Consider the following 21,148-nt stretch of genomic DNA (forward strand, 5'->3'; position numbering starts at 1 on the left):
TGGCACTCTCTCATGTGAAGGACATGAGGCAGGATGGGAAGAGGAAGGACAGGGAGGCCACAGCCCAAGGTGGCTAACACTGATGCACAGGAACATACGAATTCCATCCCTCCCAAAGTTCATCCACCCAGATTATCATAAGAACTCAAGTTTAGCACTGTCCTTCCCACTTTACTCAAAACAGTAGAAGGCTACCATGTGTACGGGTGCCTTCTATGCATTAAGAAGCTGGTCAGAGTGTTATTTATACATTAGCTCCTTTAACACCCAGGTTAAGGGAACCCTGGAAGGTACGAAGTTTGTCCCCATTTCAGTGATGAGGAAACAAGCTGATAGTGGTAGACACCGCCTGCCCAGTGTCCCACAGCTGGCAAGCAGCAAGGCTGGCTCTTCGAACTCCAGTTTACAACCGTGGATCACATCACCCAGAAGTGTCAAGAATCACTGGCCTCACAGGTCGTGAAGCTGGCAGAGGAGGACGTGAGCACAGGCCTGATCTCGTGCCTCCTCCTACCTGCTTGTGTCCCTACAGGAAACTAAAAGCCATGAGGGACCCCTGCGAAGGGGGCAGGGCAGAAGGATGGGGGGTGATCCAACTTGAAGTTCTGGCCTCCTTTCAACCAAGCTGCCAGTTCCTACATCCCTGGCCCTTGGCTTCTGTCCCATTCAGCTTGCCCCTGGGAAAGTAAATAAAAGTTTGTCACCCTGACAGCACAATAATGAGAGGAAACCAGGGCCTGGAGTAGGAACAGACAGGGCACACAATGCCCCACACAGCAGGGCCGCCAGGCAGCGGCTGCCTCCACCCAGAGAACAGTCACTTCCCTCCTGTGCTCCAGGCTCAACCTGCTGCCCTTTAAAGTCAGGCACTCAGGCCATGGCAAGGACCTGAGAGACTGCAGGATGTCTTTCTGGAAAGTCTACCTAAATGTGACTCCTGGGTTGTTGCTAGGCAACCAAATGACAGTGGGACAGGTGCCCCTCAATCCCAACCACCTGCCTCTGTTTATCTGGATGCAGTTCAGCCATCACCTCTGATAAAAAGATGCAGGGGTATGTTGGTTGGCAATTCAATTCCAACCTTGACTCATTTCAAAGCAGTGAAGGCCTATTTGGCCTAGTGATAGGGAGATGGGGTCTCAGGGTAGAGAAGTGGGCCTGGGTCTGGACCAGCTCTCTCTCCAGCAATGCCAGCACCCCCACTTCCCCTGGCCTCCCTCAATCTCAGGCCAGGAGGGTCAAGACAGGCGCCTGGCCCACGAGTTACCAGCAGAAACTGGCAAAGAAGGATGTGAAGCTATCCTGTCTGCTTCCGGCCTGGTGTTTGGGAAGTCAGCTCGGAGACTATGTGAAGAAGAGGCCAACCATCCCCTGGTCTCCCATCCCAGCTAAATGCAGTCTGTCACATCAAGCCTGCCCCTGTTTTTTCACTTGACCTGGAAATGCTGCTGTGACACCAAAGCCCTGAGGAGCATGAGACCACGGTAGTGTCAGGCTCACTTCTACAAACACATGACACGGGCCAGAAGCCCAACCAGTCGAAGGAGCATCAGCCAAGAGCATGTCATCCGTGCTCAGGACACCTCGCCTGCAGTGGGCCTGGGAGACAGAGCCCACACTCACCTGTTAAAGAGGTTATTGCGGCGAACCATCCGCAGAAAGCCAGTGGGGTCAGTAACCGAGTTGAGCTTGTTGTTCATCTCTTCAAACTGCTGGTCCATGATGTCTCCAGCTTCACTCTCCGTCTCACTGCTGGCACAGGCCCTGGGGGAAAATTGCAGAGAAAGACAGTCAGAGAAAGGGAGTGCTGAGCGATCAAAGTCTGCTCTGAGGTTCTGTGCCATTCTTCTGCCCAACAAACCCCTGGTCCTGAGTGCCTTCTGAAGCCGGCATCACCCCGCATCCTCCTCAGTGTCCCCACGCCCCTCATCCGTCTGTTGTCCAGTGCTTCTCAAAAGGCACTCTGTTTGGTTGTTTCTGGCTGTCACCCCCACTCAGCTGCGCACTCCCTACCGGGAGGAGCGGTGCCTGAACCAGCATTGCACACCCTGCATCTAGCAAATGCCTGACACGCACTATGTGTTCAACAATTTTCTGCCAAAATTACGGCACATTTGCTGTGTCTGTGGTGGGCTGCCTGGGCGCCCTTCCAGAGTAGAGCTCAGGTGAGTGTGGCTTGTGGCAATCCTCCTAGCATGAATTCCAGTCCATTCTACTCCAGAAACAGTAACTAAGTACCTATCATGTGCTAGGCACCATGCTAGGCCGCAGGGAAACAGAGCCCAAAAAGGCATTGTCCAGACGAGAAGATAGACATGCATACAAGTGGCTGCGATGACAGGCAGAGTGGTCCCGTGTTTGAAATGCAGGCTTGCGAAATGTTGCTGATTGGAGCCCATTTTCCAAGCTCAGCATGAGGATGGTACAATTTTTGAATTAATAAATTCACATTTCCCCCATGACAGACTATAATAGAATATCTCACAATGGGTTTTAAATAAACAGAAATACCCAGGAGTGCCTTGATTCATCGGCATGATTAAAATGACAAAGGCTTATTAAACGTAAAAGCCGTGCACTGTGGCCTGATGAGACCAAGACAGACACAACAGACGCAAACGCATCCGAGGGAGCGCTGCCCGCCTGCGGCCGTCCTCCTCCCAGTGCTCACCACACCGCACCATCTCATCTCGGCAAAAGCAGAGCTCTCAACCAAGCCTCCACCTCCCTTCGGCATGATGATCACATTCAGACTTTGTGGAAGGCCACGTGACATCTAGTCCACAGATAACGCCCAGCCCGTATGACGACTTTGTTCACAGTTTCCTGCTGACTAAGGACCAGTGTGGAAGGGTGGAGAGCACCAGGGCATTGGAGGCAGAAGACAGACTCACGGAGGCACAAGCCTTTCGCACGCTGGGTGAGAAGTGGGATCTGGAAAGGGAGACTTCCTGTGGCCCAGAGGGACAGCTCGGTGTATTGAGATTTGGGTTTAAGGTGAACACGACCTGCTTCAAACATCAGGATTTCATAATGGAGAAGGGTAATGACTCCCTCACTGGGTTGTTATGGAGCCAAATGAGACACAGCTTGTGAGGCTGCCTGGTAGACTGGCATGCTCTGTGTGAACGTCAACTCTAGTGTGATGGTAAATTTTATGTGTCAACTTGACTGGGCGCTGGGGTGCCCAGACATTTGGTCAAATGTTATTCTGGGTGTGTCTGGATGAGATTTACATGTGAATCAATAGACTGGGGAAAGCAAACTGCCCTCCCCAGTGTGGATGGGCCCCATCCAATCCACTGAGGACCTGAGTAGAACAAAAAGGCAGAGTGAGAGAGAATCCTCTCCCTGCCTGACTGTCTTCAACCCGGGATATCAGTCTCCTGCCTTCAGACTCAGACTTGGACTGAAACTTACACCCTCTCCCCATCCGTTCCCCTAGGCCTCCAGCTTGCTGACTGCCGATTCTAGGACTTTTCAGCCTCCGTAACTAAGTGAGCTGATTCCTTATAATAAATCTGTGTGTGTGTGTGTGTGTGTGTGTGTGTGTGTGCGTGTGTGTGTGTGTGTGTCTATCCTATTGGTTCTGTTTCTCTGGAGAACCCAGACTGACACATTTGATAATTAAACACCAGAGTCTTGATTCAGCCATGTTCCTTGTCACAGGTCACAAAAAGGCCCAGCCACTGGGAAAGATTCCCAAGAGCTGAAGCCCTAGAAAAGTGTTGAGAGTGGAGCAGTCTTCAGGGATAGCACAGAGGTACAAATTCTGGGACAGCTACTTGCCTTCACCCCAGAACTACACTGATGGCTGATAAAGGCCATTAGCCTGCTCTTCTTTCTGGCCCACACAATCTGGACATGGTCCTACAAACCCAGCACAGTGCTTGGCATGCAGGAGGTGTGCAATGAGGAACTGCTGAATGAATGACTGACTTACGCTGGAGAGCATTTTATAACATGCAAAGTAATTTTACATGGATTTAATTTTATATGTACAACAACCCTGTGAGCTGGCTCTTCTCATGTCCATCCTATTTCCAAGGAGGCAGGTTCAGAGAAGCTGAGGAATTTGGCCAAGGAGCACTAGGTGGTACTGCCAGGACTGATGCCAGCCTGGGTCTTTGGCACTGACTTCCCCACCCCTCCCCCTCTAAGGCCATAAGCTTCTCACACATTCCAAGCCTCTCTCTGCTGGGGTTTGACTAGGGAGGGAGTGGGTGAATAGAGGAAGCAAGAGAAACCAGGAAACTTCCCAGCACCTAAACAAATCAGCATGGCTTCCATTCTGCTGGAAAGCAGGGAATGAGGTTTTATTCTCACTGCCCCACCAGTCTCAGCTGAACAGGCGAGAAGCTGAAGGCCTGAAATGCTCCCTTGGGAGCTGAGAGCCCTTCACAGAGACCCTGGTAAATATCACTCAACAAGCTCCTCTGTCCAGGGACACATTTATCATCTGAATGTGACTGCCTGCTTGGAGCTGAGAAATCTGCTTGTCATTCAGCGCTTTGCAAAGAGGAGAAGAATTGGCTGGAACCAGTATCGGCCTCCATTATCTTGCAGTTCCACTCTTGCTGTCGGCCGCTGACTGCGCCCTCAGAATCTCATGCTTAATGGGGTTGTTTCCTATTTCCTGACCCTTCAAAGTATTAACACTGAAGGGAAAAACAAACAGGCGATGTCACAGATAAGGAAATCTCCTATTTACAAAACAAACCTCATCCATGTAGCAGGGCCCAACAATGCCTTGCCACTGGTGGTCCTCAAATCACAGCCACCTCACCCTATTTCCCTGAGAGACTTTCTAGAGATGGCACATCGCCTAGGCTGATCACCTCAGGCCCTCACTCCATTCACTTCCCCTCAACAGTGACTGCTGAGTGGGACCTGTATGCAAGAGCTGCAGAGGCTGAACAGAAGGAGTCACACACTTACCATCTAGCATGACTAGCGATTACTGGCTAAGGTAGATGAAGAAGGAGCAGAAGGAGGGCACCAGCCTATAACCAAGACAGGGAGGGCACGCAAGTTTTCCTGGAATCAGCTGCATCTGAGAGGCATTCTGAATGACACAACATTGACAGGTAGGCACTTGCGGGGATGGGTGCTTCAAGGCAGATGGAATGGTATGAGCACGATGTGGAGACAAGACAGTGGGGGGACTATTTAGGGCCAAGGGAATAGCTCAGTTGAGCAGGAGAAGAGGGTGAGAGTGGAAGAGAAGGAGGAGGTGATGGTGGAGGGTCTTGAACTTGGAGGGCAGTTGAGAGCTGTCAGTTCAGGGTCTGACAAAAAATTCTACCAAACATTTAAAGAAGAAATAATACTAACTCTACACAATCTCTCCCAGGAACTAGAAGAAAGAACACTTCTAACTCATTTAATGAGGCCTATGTTACCCTGAGACAAAAGCAGGCAAAGATAACATGGGGAAAAAATCCTTACAGACCAATATTCCACAGAGCAAATGAAAACAGACATAAAAATCATCAATAAAGTATTACCAAATAGAATTCAGCAACATATAAAAAGGATTATACGCCAAGTCAAAGGCAGGTAGGGTTATTACAGGAATGTAAGGCTTGTTCAATATTTGAAAAATCAATCAATGTACTCTACCACATCAATGGACTAAAGAAAAAGATACATATTTATATTAATTGATGCAGAGAAGTATTTGACAAAATCCAATTCATGACAAAAACTTGCAAACTGGGAATATAAAAGAGAACTTCATCAACCTGATTAAGAGCAGCTACAACATGTCTATGGCTAATATCATACTTAATGATGAAAGACTGAATGCTTACCTTGGGAACAAGGTAAGTATGTCAGCTCACACTATTCATATTCAACACAGTACTGGAAGTCTTAGCCAGTGCAAAAAGGCAAGAGAAGAAAATAAAAGGTATACAGATTAGAAAGGAAGAAAAGAAACTGCATATTCACAGGAGACACGATTATCTATGTAGAAAATGCCAAGGAATATACAAAATTTTACAAGGTTGCAGGATACAAGATCAATGCACAGAAAGTCAATATTTCTATATACTAGCAACAAACAATTGCAAACTGAAATTTTAAAAATGACTCCATTCATAATTGCTCTAAAAATGAAATACTTAGACATAAATCTAACAAAACATGTATAGGATCTGTATGCTGAAAACTACAAATGCTGATGAAAGAATCAAAGGAGATTTAAATAAATGGAGAGACATACCATGTTCATGGATTTTAAGACTCAACATAATCAAGATAGCAATTTTTCCAAAATTGATGTATAAGTTTAACATAATTCCAATCAAAATCTCAAGACATTTTTGTAGCTATAGAGAAGCTGATTCTAAAATTTATATGAAAAGGTAAATGAACTAGAGCAGGTAAAACAATTTAGAAGAAGCAGGATAAAGTTGGAGGAATGACACTGCCAGATTTTAAGACTAACTATAAAGCTACAGTAACAAAGATAGTGCAGTACTGGGAAAGGGATAGACACACAGATCACTGGAGTAGAATAGAGTCCCAAAACAGACCTACCTGAATCTGGCCAATCAACTTTTGACAAAGGTACAAAGATAATTTAATAGAGGAAGGATAGTCTTTTCAGTAAATGGCTTGGGAACAACTGGACATCCACACGCAAAAAAATGAACCTTGAACTAAACCTCACACCTTACACAAAAATTAACTCAAAATCAATCTCAGATCTAAATATAAAAATGCAAAGAAATGTATAAAACTTGTAGGAGAAAATTTTTCTGATCTTGAATTACTTATAGATTTCTTAAGACATTTCACCAAAAACACAGTCCATAAAGACATAACTGATAAAACTGATGTCATAAAAATTAAGAACTTATACTCTGTGAAAGACACTGTTGAGAAAAGAAAAAGACAAGCTATAGACTGAGAGGAAATATTTGCAAACCATGTACCTGCCAGTGAACTTGTATCTAGAATATATAAAGAACTTTTAAACTCAACTATAAGAAAACATACAATTCAATTTTAAAAATGGGCAAAAGACTTAAACAGTCACTTCATCAAAGAGAATATAAGAATGGCAAATAAGCACATGAAGAAATGTTCAATGTCATTAGCCACTAGAGAAATGCAAACCAAAACCATGACAAGATACCACTATACATCTATTTGAATGGCTCAAATTTTAAAACGCAAACAATATCAGGTGCTGGCGACACAGATCAACCAGAACTCGTATTTACACACAGCTGGTGAGGGTGCAAAATGGTATAGTAACTCTGGAGAATACTTGGCAGCTTCTCATAAAGTGAAATATATATTTCCCATATGACCCAGGAATTCCACTTCTGAAGAAATAAATTCATTTACCCTAAAGAAATGAAAATTTGTGTTACATAAAACCTACCAATGAATGTTTACGGCAATTGTAGTCATAACTGCCCAAACTGGAACCCACCCAAAGGTCCTTCAGCGAGTGAAGGGATAAGCAAACTGTGGTACATCCACACACTGGAATACTCGGAAAAAGAGGAATGAGGGGCTGGCCCAGTGGCTCAGTGGTTAAGGTCCCACGCTCTGCTTCAGCAGCTCAGGGTTTCGCTGGTTTGGATCCCGGGCACAGACCTAGCACCACTCATCCAGCCACACTGAGGTGGGGTCCCACATAGCAGAACTGGAACAAAGGACGTATAACTAGAATATGCACTACGTACTGGGGGGCTTTGGGGAGAAGAAGAAAAAAGACTGGCAACAGATGTTAGCTCAGGGCCAATCTCTAAAAAAAAAAAAAAGAAGAGGAATGAACTATCGATACAGTTAACAACTTCGAAGACTCAAAAACTTTAGAATGAGTGAAAGAAGCCAGTGGTAAAAGGTTATGTACTTTATGATTCTATTAATATGACACTCTCAAAAAGACAAGACTAGAGTGACAGAGAACTGGTTAGTGATTGCCAGGTTAGGTGTAGAGGGAGGCATAGGGAACAACTATAAAAAGATGGAGTTAGCTGGGGTGACAGAACTGTCCTGTATCCTGATTGCGGTGGTGGTCACACAACTCTATACATGTATTAAAATTCATAGACCTGTACACCAAAAGAATAAATTTCACTGTGTGCCAGTTAGCCATTTATTGCCTCTGTGCTCCAAATTCATCCTTCATTGCCTGCCCTAACATAATGGATTAAGCCCTTTAAATATTTTTCCCATGCCAGCTGGCACAGTTTGAGCTTTGTCAGTAGAGAGCACTGGAGAGACATGCAAGAGCAAGGGTTTTTGCCTTCCTGGCTCTCGTGTGCGTTGTTTCACAGGCTCCTGAAGCACAGGCAGCTTCCCCAGCACCTAGCTTCTGCTGCGTGGGTAGCTTCTCCGGCATCCAGCTCCTGCAGTGGAAGCAGCTTCTAGAGCATCTGGCTCTTGCACCATGAGAGGTTTCTCCAGTGTCCAGCTCCTGCAGCGCACATGGCTTGCCCAGTACCCAGTTCCTGCAGCTTGAGTAGTTTCTCCACAACCCCACTTTTGCAGTACATGGCAGCCAGCAGCCCCCAGTGGACATTAATTTCCCTTGGTGACCACTCATTGGGTGGTTCTGCAGTGGACGGAGACATCTCCATGTGAATAGCTTTCCAAAGCACCCTAGAGAGCAGTGGGTGGGTTTCCAGCAAGTTCCACCAGTGTGGTATCACAGTAACTTCTCTGCCACTGAGTGAGCCATGGAAGTGCCTTCTCCAACAAGGTCAAGATCTCAGCCCTCAGTGGGGGGGGCGGGGGGCCCCTCTTCCTTGGGCACTCTATCTCAATCCTCAGAGGTACTGACTGCTCCTTATATCTTCTATTCCTGTAGTCTTTAGAATACTTTTACTAGCCAATCTCTTTTTACTCTAATGTCTGCTATAATTAACAATTCTTTATCTTAAAACTATCCCTGCTCAACTTATTGTGTGGTTTCTTGTTCCTGCTTTAACCCTGATACATACCGTAAGTTAACTTAAAAAAATAAAATAAATCCTCCTGTTACCAAATCCTGAGAGGGATTCAGAAAAGTAAGATAAACTTGGTGCTACTCATTCATTTATCTGGCCATCAGGCCGACCAAGCCTCAAAAACATTCATTGTGCAACCAGTGTGTGCCAGGCCCTCAGCTGGGGCTGGGATTACTCCGAATGAAGACAGCCTCTGCCCTCGAGAAGCTCAGAGAAGGTGCAGACTAATCTCTGCAACACCACACACAATTACTACACAGCGGCGTGTCTATGTGTGTATAGAGAGAGACTGAACCACCAGCGGGGGTGGAAGAGAGAGAAAGAAAGAGAGAAACTGCCTATGAACTGCCCATGAAAGAAAAACCTGCCAGTGGTTGTGCAGAAAGAGCCCCTGGGGCACGTGGACGCATGCCTGAAGAAACAGCAGAAAAGTGGTGGCTTTGAGACAAAACTAGTAGTCACGGTTCAGTAGTTACATTTCAACAAAGGCGACACCAGAAGGCCTCAAGGGAGAGAAGGGGTGTGAGCTGGGTGGCAAAGTAGGAGGAGCAGAGAAGGAGGGCATTGACCCACTCAGCTGCCCAGCACTGGCCAGGTGGCGATGCACCAAATGCCTCTCTTTTCTCCGCATTCTGCTCACGTTCCAGTCCTACTGACCCAGTTTTGGACCCCTGGTCTGCCTCCCTGTACTGCCTTCTGGGCCTGATTACTACACTCTATACTCTATCTCCCCTTCCCTGTGCTTCTTGAGGCCTAAGGATTCTAGCTCGACTTGCCTCCTGGCCCTTTCTACTCCTGGACCCTGGCAGGGGGGCCAAGGGTAGTGATGTCTCTGTTCTTGCTCCAGGCCCCTGACTTGGCACTCGCCCACCAGTCAGAATCCTGGCTGGACTCCACTCCAGCCTCCTGCATGGAGTTGCGTGAAAGGTTGAGGTTCAGATCATCTCAGTCACAGAGAACAGTGAGAGCCAAAGGTTAAAGTCAGTACAAGCTGATCTAAGTGCAGGATGGTGGCATGGGTCCTGGTGAGGGGCTGAGAGGGCAGCTGGAGAGTCCAGCAGGTGGGCAGTAGCTTCATGGTGCCCAGCTGCCCTGCCAGCATCTGCTCCTGGAACCCTGCAAGAAGCCCAGCCCTGTGTGCTCTGGGGAATATAAATCATGCCGTCACCAGAGGCAGGCTCCAAAATGCTGTTCACACGCAGCATTCCCTGGAGAGATAGAAATGGCCCATGAATCAAGTGCCACGGAGTCGTGCCAGAGCTCATCCTGTTCTCAGAGACAGGGCTTGGCAAGAGGCTGCAGAGAAGATTCTCATTTGTAAGCGTGGCCTCTTGATTTCTCCAAGTACACACTCTCCATCATCCCTCTGACAGCTGCCACTGAAGCTCCACACAGGCACACTTTTATTTACGTCTCAACATCCCTTTGCTAACTCATTCTTTCTTCATTCCCTCACCCCCATCTCGAGGCTTCTTTTGCGCTGATAACCAGTTACTTGCAACTCTGAAGCTAGAAACAATGGGTGAAAAGCCTCATCTTCAGTTTCTGATGCACAGGGTGATGAGGTAGCTCCTACACCATTAGCCCCACGCCCGAAGGAATCATATCAAAGGCAGGAAAATGTTCCTTCTTTCAAAGCAAAGACCTCTTTATAATTGACGAAAATTGAGGAAGCAAGAGTTAGTTTATTTGCTGCCACTGCATATAGTCATTTTGGGCTTCCTGATTACGAGAGACCAGGCCTGACTGCCTCAGCGCCCCATGTTAGGATTCCAGAGCCAGGCAGCAGAGAATGTCTTGGAGATATGAAAAGATGCACAGATGACAAGCACCACGGGCATTTTCTGGGCTTTGCATGGCCAGTCTGCCAACAGCTGAAAAGACCCAATTATCCCAGAAGCCACTTAGCAAGAGTCCCAGAAACTCAAGACATGGGACTTTGGGAACTCAAGATTTCTGAGGAGACGTTTGAAATTTTCCCATGCGAATTACTTGCTAGTCCCTGTCTGGTGGGTTTTTTTTTTTTTTTTTTTTGAGGAAGATTAGCCCTGAGCTAACATCTGCCACCAACCCTCCTCTTTTTGCTGAGGAAGACTCGCCCTGAGCTGACATCCCTGCCCACGTTCCTCTACTTTATATGTGGGATGCCTACCACAGCATGGCTTGCCAAGCGGTGCCGTGTCCACACCCGGGATCTACCCCGGCGGACCCCGGGCCACCAAAGCGGAAGGTGCAAACTTAACCGCTGCGCCACCGGGCCGGCCCCACCTGTCTGTTTTTTCATAGTGATTATACGTAAATCTAAAATGAAAAGAGCCTGGGGCTTACTTTTAGGAATAGCAAGGAAAGGGGGAGCTGGGGAAAAAGTATCCGAGTCCATGGGTTATCTCACATAGGAGAAGAACCTAAGAAACAGAGATGCTGATGTGAGGTTTGAAAGCAGGAAAACAGGCTATATCTTCAGGACAGGAGGAGATGCTGGTGGAATAGACAGCTTTGGGGCATCTGCTCTGATCATAAAGATTCTACTTTTAGAAATTGCCTCCCTGATCCACAGGGCTGAGTTCCCAGTGCCAAGTTTATACCTGGTGACTCCCACCACTGATTGGAGCAGAGGTGGACATCTGCCCTAAGCTGCGCCAATCGGCTTTCTTTCCCCAAAACTGGTGCTGGAATTGAGGGAGAGCTGGGGGTGACCTCTGTAGACCGCAGGCTGTGTGTGAGCACAGGAGCTGCTGAAGGGACCTCTTTTCCCGCTCTGGGACTAGGAGCAGAAAGCATTTTGCACCTCCAATTTGCAAACTGGAGGTCTGCAGTAGGAGGTGCAAACCGGAGCAGCTGGGCAGTGATGAGAAGCAGACTGGCCTGTGGAACCCAGAGGCTCCTTGCAGTTTTCCTTTTCCACTCCAAGTTTGCTCTTGGATCTCGTGGGACTCCTTGTCCCCGTAACCTTATTACAAAACCCCCTCTTTGGTTTAAGCAAACTTTCGAGAGGAGGAGATGGAGGGGAGGGCTGAGAGGTATCCTCGGAGACCTGTGAGGCCTTACTGCAGAGAGTCAGTGCCACAGCTGCCCGAGTTGCTCTGGCATCATTCAAACTTGTGGGCACACAGGAGAGTAGGCCAGCAAGACTCAGAGGGTAGGAAGAGTGTGAGCTGCACAGCACAGAAAGAGGTACTCGAATCAACCCTGAGGACAGGGACAATGTGAAGGCTGTTCTTAGGAAATTCCTCCCAGTGAGGCCACTCATATCACAGTCCAGACTTCACGACCAGAGGGAGTGTGGCACAGCAAGCGCGGACTCTGAAGTGAAAGCCACACTAGCAGTGTGGCCCCTTCAGCATTCACTGGCAGCACCACCCACGGAGTATTAGTTTCTTATCAGAAATCAACAGTCATTGTTATCCACTTGTCTCTCTAGAAATGCTTATAGTTGGATGAAACTAAATTTAATTCCTTGCTCCTGTATATCACTCTAGAAATTGCTTTTCTCTGGATCATCTCAAGATTATAATCCATGCTATTATCTAACAGTTACTATTTATAGAACAAATTTTCTGTTGCTCTGAAGACAAATGATTGCATTTGCCTTCCTGGAATACATACACACACACACACACACACTCAATTGATCAATCAATAAGCTCTGATATGTGCTACAGTTGTTAAACTGATAATAAAAGGCCTCTTCTGAAATGCCTGCAGATGATCATATGAATTAAAAAAAAAAAAAGCCTCCCGCCTTTGGGATCCAGAACAACTGCGCAGTTTTAACTCGGAAGCATTTTGTGAGTCCCCTGCTTATCTCACGGCCTGGAATTATCTAGTCTGTACTTGAGTGTTAAGAGGAAGAACACAGGGTTTTTTCCCTAGCTCTGCTCCCTTCAGTAAACACAGTGATCAAACAAATGAGACGGTTTCACTTCCGCTAGCTGAACAGCCTGTATGCACGAAGAGAGAAAGACTGTAATTGATTGGAAGGCCCCATTACTCAGACTCATTTTTGAAACCTGTGCTGAGAAAGTGTTGGCAATGGAGTTCGCCCCTGACCGCGTGGCTCCCAAACCCTCTCTACCATCGATTTGGTTTTGTCACAACAATAAAGCCCAATTCAACCCAGGTGCACGCTGTGTGTGGCAGTGGAAAGAGCCAAATTCCCGGAGTCTGAGAGACCTATCACTCCTGGTCACCACCTGTGTCCCTGGGCAAGCAAGCCTCTCTTCTTTGTAAGCACAGTGGGGACAATTGTAGGAGTGGTGAAATGATGGACGTATAGCACCTAGAGGAACCTGGTAGGCACTCAACGGACACCTCTCTTTTCCAACTCTGTGAACACACATGTGTGTGGTATGAGAATGAAATACACATACTCGCACGCCCAGATACATCCAGGAAAGAAAGTCACCCAAACTACACAGGATTGCTTTGAGCACCAAATGAGCACATAGGTGAAGCCCTTTGTAAAAGGCAGACTGAAGAGACGAAAGTTATCATTGTGTTGTTACTGTAAGCATCTAATGGAATTGTTAGCCATAGCAATATGAAGCAGCAATATGTGCTTTCCTTGGTGAAAACACCAAAAGCTAGAAAAAAGAGTATGGTGATTTAATCTTGGTTACTCTCTTTTAACTCTAGAAGTAAGATATACTTGTGGCAAATATTTAAATTGTTTCAAAAAATGGTAAGCAAGTGAAATGTAAGAGTCCCACTGTCCTCCCACCAACCCTCTCTGTGAATAGAGAGGCCTGTATGATAGCTGTGTGTGTGTGTGTGTGTGTGTGTGTGTGTGTGTGTATACGTGCGCACATAGGGAATAGAATGTCAGAATGAGACCTTTTTAACTGAGGTGCCAGTACAATAAACACCAGCCACTAAAGGGACAGGTGCTCCTCCTCAGCTCTCCATGCGCAGATGCACACAGGAAATGGCCCTGAGAACCTGACCTAGGACGCTTAGTCCCCAGCCAGATCAGGGGTCTGAGAGAGACCAGAGAGGGCGGAGTGAGGAGGCTGCTGAAGAGAGTTCCTTGGAGACAGCTACCCCCATACAGTGGGTCCTCATCGCACCCTTTTGGACAAGGAATGAAGGGCACCTCTCCTACCTCAGGCCTGGTGGAGGTGTTTTCACTGGGGCACCTCTCAGAGAGCTTGGAAATCTGCACTCTGAGGTGAGAGAGAGACTGGGAGGACTGGAGCCTGACCCTTGCTGAGTGGGTTCTCACTGTCCCACCGTTGTCCCTGCTCAGATGGGGAGCGACCAGCCTGCACTGAGAGTTTGCTGGAGTCAGGGATGCAAGAGTGTTTCCTGTGACCAGATGTGGTCCACGGGGAGAGGAGAGCTGGCGCGACTCATCTTGAGTTCTGTCCCACAGAGCCACCTGGGGAGGCCAGGGGAGGTGCACCACTGGATACCAAGGGCTCACAAAGTGTCTCAAGGGAGCCTGCAGGAGAATGATGGAAGATCCAGCAAGCTGCAGGGCACCTCCAAAGAGCCTATGAAATGCCTACAAAAAGCAAGATTCCACTTTCACCATCTTCCAGACCCAAAGTTCCCAAAGGCACCCAGCCAAGCAAGAACAGTCCTATCTCCTTACCTGCCCTCCCTCCACCCATTGTGATAACGGCAGAGGAGGCAGGCCTGCCCCTCACCCTCAGCAGGCTTCCAGCCCAGAGCAGGCCCACGTGAGTGTAATGTTCTCTTCTCCTTGGCCATAGTGGGACAAACCCTGGCTACTGCGTATGACCACATTCAGGTTCGTGGGAAGAGCAATTTAAGTAGCCTCATAATTTATTTGATAACAAAAGTCTATCCTGGGCTGTCTTCTATTCTGGTTAAGGAAATCATACTGCCTTCAGGCATGGAGGAAAGGAGGCATCTTTATCCTCCTCCTGGATTCTTTCCTAGAGTCAGGCTTCTGCTCAAAATTGAGGGGAGAACTTCCCGGCTCCTCCACTCCCCAGAATGGGGCCCTGTACTCAGAGCCACCATCCTGTGCAATAGGACTCCGGGGCAAGCAGCCACCCTTGCCTATGTGGAAGGTTTTTTTCTGCCTGGATAAATCCACGAATGACTGGGTTCCTGGTCTCTGAGAAGTGAAGGTGAGGGAGCTGAAGACTCAAAAACACACAGTCCCGAATAGAGTGTATCTTTCTTACATATCCTGCCTAGAATCTCGAACTTTCTTCCTATGAGGTGACCGAAGAAAGGGGGAATTGTTATAGAAGGGATTTTTTTTAAGCAGGCTTGGGTTTTGGGCCAGATTTCTGGAGCACTGGAGGATGCTGTGCCCTTGGAGGCTGCTCCCAAATCCATGGCACTTTCTAGAACAGGGCTTGGCTGTTCCTTTCCTCACCCTGGTTGGGGACTGTCTAAGGGCTCACGATGGCCCTGCTTCACTTCATCATGCGGCATGTGAGTGTGAATGCATGTATGCATAGTGTGAAGAGGTAAGTATGTGCATTTGTGAGGGTGGGAGTGCCAACAGTGTGCGGTAGTGAGGGCATGACATGAACGTGTGTGTAACATGCGTGCCGTGTGAGGGGTGTGAGCATGTTACTATGTGAAGTGAGCATGTCATGTGAGAGCTGTATGCGTGAGGGGTGTGTCCTACGAGGGGTATGTCATGCGAGAGTGAGTGAGGGCGTGTGCAGACAAAGCATTCTATCGGGTGAGTAGCTCTGGGCCCTTCCTGTGGGCATCTAAAATAAGGCACCCTTTCTCATTTGTAGGGCCCCCCAATTTCAAATCCAAAGGGCAACAGAGCTGAGACACGTTATTAGTAACAGCTGAAGCCAGTGACTGAGTGCCAGGGCCCTCTCGCATTAATCCTCGAGGCACGGCCAGGAGGCAGATCACGTCTTTGTTAGAAATGCTTGGAGGGGGACGCAGAGGAGTTGAGGCTCTTGTCCAAGGCCCCACGGGTATTAAGCAGCAGAACGCAGCCTCAGAGCCAGGTGAGCCTGAATTCGGGCCTGCACCTTCCCAGGCCGCCATTCTAGCCTCTCAGGCGCAGAAGCAGCCTGATCCAAGGAGACGGGTTCCAAAGGCAGTCAGGGAGGGAGGACCCCAAAGTTCACGGAGGTGATCCATTCCCGCAGTCCTCTCGGCAGCTCTCATATGCTACACAGGCTTTTAAATTTCATCTGATTCCACGGTCTTGTGGAAAACACGGGCTATTATAACTTAAAATGGTCTTCAAAGATCACCATGAGGTCCACTTCCCTTGTCCACTAAAAGCCAAGAAGGTCTCTGGGAGGAACATTTGCACACATGATGTACACGCTACGTATCATTTAGGAGCATTTACACTGGAGGGATTTGAGCGGCATGAAGGTAAAGTGTGGAGTATGGGCATACCTTTCACCAGCTGTTACAGAGAGAGACCTGCCTGAGTCAGTGTTTAAAGACTTTTGTTTCCTACAATTGCACTAATACAAGTTATATTAAAAAGCCAAATGACCCCTTTAACAAATGAAAAAGAGATGAGAGTTTTGGATAATGAGAATATTATAGCAAAGCTCCTACTGTGCCTGCTTGTAACGGGAGTCCTGCAGCTAGACCTCCACGGGGCACTGTGAGAATGCCCTCAGAGTTATTATAAATGCAACCAGCCCTAATATGTCATAATGAAAATGCATATTCTAATACAACGTGATCCCCTTAATGAGGTAAACTGAAGGGCTGTGTGGTAGTTTTATTTATAATCCTCTAAATCTAACTAAATTGCACATATTTGAAATTTCTACACAAATAATGTCACCAAGAGCTACCAAACTGACTCTATTTGGTCTAGATAAGGAGACCGCCTAACAGAGGAAGTCAAGGTGTGACTCAACGCTAGGCAAAGGCTGTGGGGAGGGGGATTGTTCTTCATGTGGGGTGTGGGACCTAAAAGCTAGAGATGACTTCTAAGACCACTCCCTAGTCGCTAGATCTTTTATGAGGCCATTCAATTAAAGCACAGAAACAAGAGTGTGGGGGACTGTGACTCCTATGCTCTAAGAGAGACCAGGAAAAGTCTTTCATTTCCCCTACCTCTGTGATGTTTTTGGAGAGTCACATTTGTTATTATTTAAACTGAACTCTGAGTGGAAACAGTTCCTTGTTCACTTGCAGTGTTTGTTTCCTGAGAAGATATCCAGAAACACTGGTTTTCTGAAACAAATCAAGGTAACATAGGATTTTCCTTTGTTAATATCGAGGTCTGTTACCTCTGGGGGAGAACGTGTCTCTGTTTCTCCCTCTCTCTCTCTCTCTCTCAGCAAAGCACATTTCCTTCTCTCTCTAATTGGATTTTCTAAAAAGATCCGTTTCCCCTTCCTATCCCAGATGCTTGCGACACAGCACTCTACAAAAACCCGCTGGCTGGGGTCGTTCTTGTCTTTTTCTGCCACATTAACCCGGTAGGGGGTTTAACAGCTCGAGATTTTGAAAGGCTGTTGTCAAGTCGTGAAAGCCCCCAAATGCAACTTAAATGGTTATTAGCTGGTGGGAAACGTCTCCTGCCTTCTAATACCTCCATTTAAATAACAACAATAAAGAAAATAATAACAATAAGAGTAAACTCCATGCCTTCACAGCCATGATTACAGCCTACCACCCCTAGTCCACAGAGTCCACAGCTAATCTATACAGCGCCTGGGGCTGAGGATGCGGCTTTTGGCTTGCTGGGCATTCCTGATCTTGCAGCCAGCCAGCAGGGGTCGCCCAAGCCATCTAGCAGCTGAATCAGAGCTTCCATGACATCGTGGATAATTCCTTTAAACAATCCAAGGCATAGACAAAAGAGCCAAGGGGGTTCCTTGCTCTATTAAAAGCCCTGAAACACATGTATTTGCCAAATGGAAAGGTGCAGAATTAATTGGAAAAGAGATGGAATTTGTACTCCTCAGCTCCCTTGGGGTTTTTATAATTAATAAATATTTGTAAAGTCTTTGATAAGTATGAAGTACCATACATGTGCTACACAAAACAAGCTTTTGCAGGCATCAGAATATACTTGTGGTACAATTCCATATTAGATCAAAAGACACTAAAGTTAAGAACGATAGAAATGATAATAGTACCGTATAGTGACATTCTTATCACGTGCCAGCTGTTTGTCCTATACTATTGTTTTTGTCACAATGATCCACCAAGGTAGATCTTCTTCTTCTTCTTCCCATTTCTAGGTTTTTGTTAAAAGCCCCTAAAAGCTCTGCAAGATTCAGTCATTTGCCCCAGGAAGCTCAGCGAGTAACGGGAAGGGCCCCGATTGAAACTGGGCTTTACGCCTGACTCCTCCCAGCTCCCAAACTGGTGTCCTCTCCACAGCCCTCTTGTAGAACCAGCAGAACAAAACGTATGAATTCCTCATGCCTGGGATTACCCAAAGAAAACACTACCACAGAAAAAAAGACCAGCCATTTTCAAGAATAACGAATGAAGTACAAATTGTGTGTTATAAAAAAAAAAATTGAGTTGGCTATGGGGCTTCTAAATAATGTCTCAAGTGTTTTTATTTCCTTATGTATATTCAATACCCTATAAAATGTCTACAGATGTGAAAATTATAGTAAATACGTTCTGCAGTCTTAATTGCTAAACGATTACAAAGTAACTAAGCAAGAGGTGGCAGGTTGCCCTGTGGCTTTATTCATCTCTTTCTGGAGAGCAGCAAAATCATAAAGTCTTCTCCGACACAACAGGTTTCTATGGTTACACAAGACGTAAATATATTATATGTCCTGCGCACAGTGAAAGGACCAGCCAGGCGCTGCGTGTGCAGCAGACCCCCAGAGGGAGAGCACTCATGTAGATGGCACTCCACAGCCAGCTAAATATTTGTTTCTAGGTTTACAGCAGGGTAGGAGCGGGAATAAAAGCTGTTGGTGCTAGAGAAACTGTCTACACAGCTTGGTAAATGTATCGGCATGTTGGTCACAAAGAAATGCAAAGAATGAAATGATTTCTGCTGCGTCAGGATGGAAAACCAGGCCTTAGTGAGGCATGTGAGGCAGAGGCTTTATTCCTCATCCCTCTGGACGCACGACTGCCTGTCTTCTCCCACTGGGCATCTGCATACAATCTACATGGATCCAAATTATTCTGCTAGTGGGTTTTTTTTTTTTTTTTACCTTAAAGAAGCATAACGATAATGGCTGCTGAGAAATCAAATAAGAAGAGTAGTTTTCATTCAAGATAGGATAGGGTTGAAGAATTGCTATCTCTGAATCCAGGATTTACTACGTGTGTCATGAGAAGCAACAAATTGTAATAACCTGCATCATTAAGACTGAGGATGGAGTACTGGAAAATCCAAATTCAAAGAGCAAGGGGAATAACAGCGTAGATTTCTCCAGAGCTACTTTTATTGCATAAATAGTGAAGCAATGTTAAATGGAGAAATGCTGTTGCCCATTAAATGGAATCCTAAACCCTGAACTATGGTCTCTCCCTGCTTAACTCTGAAGTGTTTCACAGATTGCTTGCCCTAGACGGCACATACCCCAGGGGCCCTGGAATCCAGGAAAGTAGTTACTGAGGCAGCTACATTTCTTTCTTCCTTTTCAATGACTAGAGAAAAGAAAAGAACAGTTTAAGAATTACTAAGAAAGAAAAAAGCAAACTCTTCTGAAGAGACAGCTTTTACCCAAAGAAAGTGCTCATTGGTATCACTGGGAGCAAAAAGTAAAGCCTACTAGGAGATGGCCCTACGGCATACTGGTTAAGGTCGGCACATTCTGCTTCGGCAGCCTGGGTTTGCAGGTTTGGATCCCAGGCATAGACCTACACCACTCATGAGCCATGCAGTGGCAGCAACCCACATATAAAGTGGAGGAAGATTGGCACAGATGTTAGCTCAGGACCAATCTTCCTCAGCAAAAAAAGAAAAAAAAAAAGAAAAAAAGAAAAAAAAGTAGAAGTAAAGCCTGCTGATGGACATTTTCGCTTTTAAGGTTTTTAGAATGCATTAAACAATTCTTCTTTTAAATGTAAATGCATCCTGATGCTTGTTAGCCAAGGGAAGGCTTCAACAAACCCCTAGTACATTTACTGAGTCAAAAGGGATGATCTGGTTTAGGAAAATAGTATAGGGACCACTTTAGGGGAAGAAGGGGCACATATGCTGGGTATCTGGCCCTCCAGGAATGAAAGCAAGGAGACTGGCTTCCTCAGCTGTCTTCCAGGATCCATACATGTGGTGGAAGCAGGAATGGAGAGGGAATGATGAGCCGGACCAAAGGGAAGGCTATGGTGATCCCAGGATAGTCCCGCACGTAGCAGACTGCCTGCTGAAATGAGGCCTCCTAATGAGTAGCTTGGATTGATTTGAAGACATGGAAATATCAGGCTGAGGCTGTCCCAAAGGTCCCTCCTGGGTTTTGGGCCATCTCAGCTGGCTGTTATCTGTGCCAAACACAACGCAAAACCAACATTTCCGGGCTGAAATACAGGGTTCCAGATGTGTCATTTGGATTTCATTTGAAAATCAGGGTTTGAGCCTGTCTTTGGCCCAAATCAAAAGAAGAGGAGGTCAGGACCAAATCAAGGATGAAATAAGGGTGTTGCAAAGGACACAGTACAGAGGGAATGGCGACGGCTTCCAACTCATCCACTTGCTCTCTTGCCCCCTCTATGTCATGTGATAATCCCGATGAGCAGCCAACGCCCCACTGGGGGCTCCCCTCCAGCACATACCTGCTGTCATCACCAATACCTGGCTCATGTCACTCTACACCCTTGGAATGTTCCACCCTCTCTTTAGACAACCCACATCTCTCCCCATCAACAAACTCTGCTTAATATTTACCTCCTCCATAAAGGCAATCTCTCTGACTAATCCCAATTGACTTTGAATATCCAGACCCTTTCGTCTAACTCTTAGCATTTGAAGGTCCGATTGCATGAAATCTAAGATCACTTCCAGCTCTAAAATGTTATCCATAGTTTAACAGAATGGCTAAGAGAGCACCCACAGCAAAAAGAGGGTCTCGGTCTTTGAGTCAAATGTGTTTCTGGAGCAATATCCTGCCACAGACCTGAGTGGGGCTCATACCATTGCATCTGTGCGTTTGGACAAGTTCAGCAAGTCTAGCAGTGGCTAAAAGCAATGATAAATCAATGTGCTTATTAGACAGCGCTGAGTGGAAAGAGCAGCGAAAAACAGGTCTATTCTTTCATTCATTCATCAAATA

General features: G+C 46.6%; 1 protein-coding gene across 4 annotated transcripts in view; it reads right to left on the reverse strand.

Moving 5' to 3' along the window:
• The window catches only part of TTC28 (tetratricopeptide repeat domain 28), a 604,528-nt gene that overhangs the window by 47,254 nt on the left and 536,126 nt on the right, over positions 1-21,148 (reverse strand). For all 4 annotated transcript variants that reach the window (XM_046640182.1, XM_046640181.1, XM_046640184.1 and 1 more), the window contains one exon: positions 1,624-1,764. In XM_046640182.1, the coding sequence (XP_046496138.1) occupies positions 1,624-1,764 (141 nt within the window). The remainder of the gene's footprint in view (positions 1-1,623; positions 1,765-21,148) is intronic.

The sequence above is a fragment of the Equus quagga genome, chromosome 15 (genome assembly GCF_021613505.1).
Source record: "Equus quagga isolate Etosha38 chromosome 15, UCLA_HA_Equagga_1.0, whole genome shotgun sequence".
Lineage (NCBI taxonomy): Eukaryota > Metazoa > Chordata > Mammalia > Perissodactyla > Equidae > Equus > Equus quagga.